Source organism: Populus nigra, chromosome 3 (genome assembly GCF_951802175.1).
Source record: "Populus nigra chromosome 3, ddPopNigr1.1, whole genome shotgun sequence".
In the NCBI taxonomy this organism is placed as follows: domain Eukaryota; kingdom Viridiplantae; phylum Streptophyta; class Magnoliopsida; order Malpighiales; family Salicaceae; genus Populus; species Populus nigra.
In genome coordinates this window covers 17,597,887-17,605,115 of record NC_084854.1, presented here as the reverse complement: position 1 = coordinate 17,605,115, position 7,229 = coordinate 17,597,887, and the positions used below count along the sequence as shown (strand labels likewise).

General features: G+C 29.6%; 1 protein-coding gene across 1 annotated transcript; it reads left to right on the top strand.

Annotated features, from left to right (window-relative positions):
• Window positions 1–3,905: 3,905 nt before the first annotated feature.
• LOC133688374 (purine-uracil permease NCS1) lies at window positions 3,906–5,855 on the top strand. Its single transcript, XM_062107844.1, has one exon. The coding sequence runs from the start codon at window positions 4,005–4,007 to the stop codon at window positions 5,697–5,699; it is 1,695 nt and encodes a 564-aa protein (XP_061963828.1). The 5' UTR covers window positions 3,906–4,004; the 3' UTR covers window positions 5,700–5,855.
• The last annotated feature ends 1,374 nt before the right edge of the window (window positions 5,856–7,229 follow it).

The following is a 7,229-nucleotide window of genomic DNA, read 5'->3' as shown; positions in this document are numbered from 1 at the left end:
AACAATACTTCAGGAGAATTCTACTGTTAGTGGCATCATAAATCATCCAGCTAAATTCAAATGATATAAATCCTATTGAAGTAGAGTGGTCAAAGATTGACATTTAGGACAGCGTAATAAGCTGTGATTGAAAATTGAAACCAAATCATGGACATTAAAATCGTACTTAGCACAAAAATAACAACAATACAAAGAGAAAGGAGAAAGGATTTCCAAAATCAATCATTCAATGCCTTTGCACGAGCACGGACACTCTATGGCCTATATTTTCTGTTGTAATAATAATAGTAAAATAAAAAAAATAAAACGGTGTAGTTTCTTCCATCTCATACAATCAACCATCACCGAAGCAAGGGGCAATGGGTGTGGCGGTGGCCCTCTTGACTTGACTAAAAAAGACCCTGGGCCGACTTGCTTTGAGCTCGAACATGGAGGCTTGGAGTAACTTGCGGAGCCATTCTTCTTTCTTGATTGATTTTTGCTGCCAAATGCTCTTAAGTCTTACCTTTAGATTTGAAATCAATACAAGATTTTCCAAGCTATATATTACACGGCTGTAAATCCCTTTCACCTGTAGAAATTTGACAATCTCTCTCTCCCCGGAAGCCCGAGGTTGCCTGCAATTGAGGTAGCGTTTCCTAAAAGTTTAGCTTTTTTTTAATTTTTTTATATTTTTTTATGGTTTTAATATGTTAATATTAAAAATATTTTTTAATATTTTTTTTATTAAAAAACAACTAATTTTAAACTAGGAAATGCACCCTCTTATCTTATATAACCCACTCATTTAGGTTCAAGCCAAGTTCTATGGGGTTTGGATAGGAGCAATCCATTGATTAGAAATTAATAATTTCTCCGGTTAATTCCAACCTCGTTTGAGGTGAATCCAATTTTTCTATCGAATTTCGATTATTTCAATATCATATATCTTCCTTGAAGTCTCAATCAGTTATCAATGTCCCTTTTAGTTCATCCAAAGTAAGAGAGTAAGATAAATTTGTTGTTTTAATACCTGAATTTTTAAATTTTGATTAAATAAAATTCTCTTAAGATAATTCAAATGATATCGTGTATATCATTTATATTTAAAAATATAAGATATAAGATTAAAATTGAACTTTTTATAATATGGTTTATATTGAGAACAAACAAACAAAAAAAACAACTTTTCAAATTTTTATGTTGCTATTGGGTATAATTATCAAGTAACAATATATTTAATAAAACTAATTAATACTTATCAAAGGAGAAAAAATGATTATTTATTTATTTATTTATTAATGAGTATCACGGTTTAAAATTTACTTTTTCGTGTAGTTTTTAGTTTATTATTTTTACGGTTTTTAAATTTATATTTTTAAATATAAATAATGTGCATGGTATCATTTTAACTGTAATTAAAAAAAAAACTATCTGGTCAAATCATTTATAAATGGCTCTATTTCATCAAATTTTAAAAGTTTTTATTAGTGTACATTTTAATCCCAAATTTTTTTTTCAAAAATCACTTTGATCTCTATATTTTATATTTCACAAGAAATTCTCTAACTGAAATTTTTTTAGTTATCATATTTTATAAATATTAGCTCATACTCTGCGGCGGGTCAATATTAACTATTTTTTTAATGTAAAAAAATATTAAGAGTTTATAAAATATTTTAAGTATCTTGGGTCTATACTGGATCTAAAAATCTTGCATTTGACATGAAACATATGAGTCGTTTTCATTTATTTATTTTGTTATTATTTACCTTTTATATACAAAATGAAACATTAGTCAGGGGCACAATAATTGGTTTATAAATAATTTTAAAGTAATGACACAATTATGAATGATAATAGCAAGCTACTTTGTATAAGAATTAAGAAACAAACCCTAATTGATTACTTCTAATCATATAAATTAATAATTCAAACCGCACTTAAAACTAAAACATTTCTCAAAAGAAGGTTTGGCACAAAAGAAAAGGAAAAATCTTCCAGTTTGCTTTAGTTAAGGACCATATGTATTTTTCATTGTGATAAGTAATTTCTCTTCAAATATCCCAGTACATTATAAAAAACTAAATGGAGAGGAATTTTTACTATTGCAGTTATTGGAGAGTGAGACTTATGTAGTGTTTATTAATTGAAAAGTGATTTTTTAAAAATTATTTTTTAAATTTTCATGTGTTTGTTTGCCATTAAAAAAGTTGGTCAATGGAAAATACTTTCCTGTCAAAGAAAAATTTGGCTTGATTTTCAGGAAAGTGTTTTCCTTTTATTTTGAGCTGAAAACACTTTTCAGAAGTTGTGAAAAATTTAAAAATATCATATTATTTGCTAATTATGTCAAATTTGGTCCTCAAACTTTTGATTGCTATATATTTTGTTTAATTTTTTTTTTCAAATTCATCCCTTAAAATTTAATTTGATTTGATTTTTATATTAACTGTAGTTCTTATTTTCATTATTGTTATTTACTTTTCTCTTATTATTTTTTAAATTGAAATGTTTTATCTATCAAATTTGGTCTTTATTCTTTTGATTGTTACTTATTTAATTTAAAATAATTCATGAAATTGTAATTATTATTATTTTAATTTCATCATCTTTTTAATTTTTTTATCTGTTAGATTTAATCTATATTATTTTGATTATTATTTATTTTATTTGAGATAATTTATGAAATTAGATTTTTTTCAATTCCATTCTTATTCAACTTTTTAATCTGTAAAATTTGTTTCTTATTATTTTAATAAAATTAAAAAAAAACATTAATAAGCTATTTTCCAACTCATTTTTCATAATATAACCAAATATTGAAAAGTGTTTTCTAATTTACTTTCCATGACACTACCAAACATCGAAAAATAATTTACTTTCTCAGAATTTACTTTATAAAGAAACCACTTTTTAAAAGAAAACTACTTTTCTGCAAACAAACGGGGTCTTGTGGAATGCAACTAAGTTGGTCCCTTTCTTTTATTCATTGAAAAATTATATTATTATATATTTTTTTAATTTCATCTTTTTATGTTTTGCTTACTTATTTATTTTGGTTTGTGTGCTATGATATATTTATATTTAAGATATATTAACGATTATGAGAAGCGTCCTGAATTTAAATTAAAACTTGATGTTACAAAATAACATTTAAGCTTATAATTTTAAAAAGATTAAGATAACAAGGATGAAAGCTACGTGCACTAAACAAAAAAAAAAGCCTTCTTTTTCATTTTACTAATTATAAGAAATTATCTAATTATTTTATTATTTTTAAGAAGATTAGAGTTTTGTGATGATATTGGCGATTGCTTTATCAATAATTATATATTAGCCTAATATGTATAATTTTTAAAATAGTTTGCTCAATTATATTAAATAAGAATAATATGTTTATTTTTCAAATTTACTTTTTATTTATATTTTTTCATATAGGTTCGTGAAAATAATCAATTTATGATTTTTAAAGTTTTTTAATTAAAACTTGCTTTCAAATATTTTTACTTAAAACAATGCTTTATATAAAAAGAATTGAAAAAATAAAAACTAAATACGTCAATAAGAAAATGAGATTTTTTTATTAAAAAATATATATATATTGTTAGTTAAAATAATCATAATTTTTTAAAAAATATATATTTTTTTAATTTCTACTAGTAAAAAAATACATGATTAAAAATGATTTTTTAACAAAAAGAAAATATGTTTTTTTCTATAAATATTTATTTATTATTATTATTATATAAATAAATAAAAAATAAATTTTTTAAAATTGTCCCCGTACGCTAGGGAAGCGCTGTTAAACAATTGAAAGAGTTGGGCGTCATGATCTGTCATTTGCTCACAATCCAAGAAAAGTCGCACGTGCCCCATCTAGTCACTGGAATCTTAATAAAAGTCTCTGATTACACTGTAGACAATATGAGAGTGACAATACAAACCACACCTTCCTATCTCTACAGATACCGTAGAATCTACACCTCAGAACCTCCATCTGAATCTTTTTAGTGGAAAAAACCATGTTGTCCAAATGTTTCACCCTCCATCTCCATCCCCACCTCTCTTCCACCTCTTTAATCACCCAAAACTCAAGACTTTCTCTATCCTTGACCACAAAACTAAATGCAACACAAATCCGAAACCAAGTTCACCCTTTCCTTCCAGCAAGAAGATACTCCAGGTTGACCCCAATGGCATCAAGCCAATCCTCAAGAAATGATCCAAAACTTGACCATTTCGAGCCCGATCCAATACTTACGAATGATGATCTCAAACCAACAACACCTGCTGAACGGACATATTCCGGCTGGGAAATGGCTAGTCTATGGATTGGTCTTGTTGTGGGTGTGCCGTCATATTACTTGGCAGGTAGTCTTGTTGACCTGGGCATGGCATGGTGGCAAGGAATTGCAACAGTTGTTGCTGCCAACATAATCCTACTAGTCCCATTAATCTTAACAGGTCATCCAGGCACACGTTACGGCATCTCTTTCCCGGTCTTGGCAAGATCTTCTTTTGGAATTCGCGGTGCGCACATTCCTACTCTACTTAGAGCATTGGTTGGTTGTGGCTGGTATGGTATCGAGACTTGGATTGGTGGTGAGGCAATTTTCATTCTTCTACCACAATTCATCAAAGAAAATTCTTCGTGGTGTCAGTTCTTACCTTGGCTTGGTACTTCTCCATTAGAATTTGCTTGCTTTATTGTGTTCTGGGTAGCTCAATTGGCCATAGTTTGGAAGGGAATGGATGGAATTAGAGAGCTTGAGAAGTTCTCTGCTCCCATTTTAATCATACTCACTTCTTGTTTGCTCATTTGGGCTTATGTGAAAGCCGGTGGTTTTGGTTACGTGCTCTCTATTTCCTCTAGGTTGTCTCCATCTGAGTTTTGGGCTCTGTTCTTTCCTTCCCTTACCGCAAATATAAGTTTTTGGGCTACTCTTGCACTTAACATACCAGATTTTACTCGATATGCCAAGAGCCAAACTGATCAGATTATTGGCCATGCTGGTCTTCCAATTTTCATGGGAGCATTTACATTTGTTGGCCTAGCTGTAACCTTATCTACCAAAGTGATTTTTGGCCATGTGATATCTAGTCCAATCCAACTCCTTGAGCGAATCGGAGGGCTCACAACAATGATCTTAGCTATCTTTGGAATTAGCCTTGCCACAATCACAACAAACATTGCTGCCAATGTTGTAGCACCTGCCAATGCTCTTGTAAATCTCAGCCCTTCAAAGTTCACATTTAGGAGAGGTGCTCTTTTAACTGCGTTGCTTGGTATTGCTTTTCAGCCTTGGAGGCTTCTACAATCAAGCGAGAGTTTTGTATATACTTGGCTAGTTGGCTACTCGGCTCTCTTGGGCCCAATCGGGGGCATAGTTTTAGCAGATTATTATCTTATTCGAAAGACTGATTTGAGTGTCAATGACTTGTATTCTTTGAGTCCTTATGGGGCATACTATTATTCAGGGGGTTATAATTTGGCCGCCATGGCAGCTCTTATTGCTGGGATTTTGCCAGTAATACCAGGTTTCCTGCAGAATGTTGGAGTTGTTTCTAGTATTCCAGAGACTTTCGTGGTCATCTACAATAATGCTTGGTTTTTTAGCTTTTTCTTGGCAGGTTTTCTGTATTGGTCTGTTTCCGTTCTAACAGGAAAACGGAAGAAGTCGCTATCTAGAGATCCCCTCTTGCCAAGTGAAACCTGAGCTTATACGAAATTACATACTGTTTTCTAAGAACAATTACTGTATTACATTTTCTATTGTAAGTTCATCGATGATATTTTTATTTTGTAAAAAATTGGGGACCGAAACCTGTAAAAGCAGTGTTTAGTTAATCTATATGTTTTCCTTTGAAAACCATATATATCACTCGTATCATGAGCTGTCTGTGACATGCCAAGCCTGTACTGGTGCTTTGCTGAGGAGCATGGATAACCAGAGAATCTATGTATGATCATCCTGTTAGGATTTTACTCTTTTATTTAACGATGCGCGTTTTTTTATGGAGAAAAAAATACATTTTGGTAATTTTTAAAAATTATATATGGTCTTGTAGTTTTAGGAGTTTACATTTCAATTCTAAATTTTATTTTTCTCACATTCTAGTCCTTATAAATTAACAAAGAAGTGGGAAAGTCATTGAAAAATAAAGAAGAGAGAGCTTTTGATCAGCCAACTACCAACCACAAATAAAAAAGGTTTTGTGCAACTTGGGAAAATCAATCCTTGCTTTTGGTTAGATGAAACTACCTAATTATAAATCGTCCCTATAGTTTAATGAAACTAATTAATTTAGTTTTTTGTGGTTTCGAGAACTATATATTAAAAAATGTGATTAAATAAAAACCAATTTTTTTTACAGCTTGGAAAAATCAATCCTTGCTTTTAGGTTATAAATTAGTTGAAAAGTAATTCTGTAATTCACCATTATCTTATCTATAACAGAAACCGGATATATGGCATTGACATAGAGGTATTGAAACAAGCTTTGTGGCTTAAAAGTTTGGATTATAATATTGGTTTGTAACATGAGTTGATTTGTTGTGCATGATGATAGTTAGAGTATTATTTATCTAGCCAAGAACTAAATATATCATATAAGAATGAAATATATTCATGTCAAGTATCATTTGATTTTATATATCATGTTACATGTTGTTGCATCAGTAAGCATGTTACATGTTGTTGTGTCAGTGAATAAGATTACTACAACTAAAAACATTTCATATATTTTGACGAAACCCATATCTAAATTTAAGTTCAAACATTACTTGAACTTGATTGGTTTGTGTAATACTTGAGATATGCTTAATGAATATGGTTATACAGGAGTTCAAGTTTTGTAAGTTGGCTAAATTAAGCCAATGTTGAGATTTATTAAGTTTGTTTTAAATTATGGGCCCAAGCGAGAAAAAAATACTCAATTACTTATGAGGTATTTGAGAGTGTGGTAAATGTTGTTTTTCAAAGTATTTTTTTACTTGGAAATGCATCCAAATAATTTTTTTTGTTTTTTAAATTTATTTTTGACATCAGTACGTTAAAACAATTCAAAAATACTAAAAAAATTAATTTGAAGCAAATAAATTTTAAATTTTAACAAAAAACAAGTTCAGCCTAATTTAATTATAAGTGCTTCTATTATTTACACTTTTGTGGCTAAAGAGTGGAGAGGAAAAATAAGTTTTGGTTTACTTTGGGATTTTGGGTGAGAAAATAATTATGTATGTCACC

Excerpts from the sequence above, each read along its gene's own strand:
- LOC133688374 (XM_062107844.1), top strand. The coding sequence starts at position 4,005 with ATGTTGTCCAAATGTTTCACCCTCCATCTCCATCCCCACCTCTCTTCC.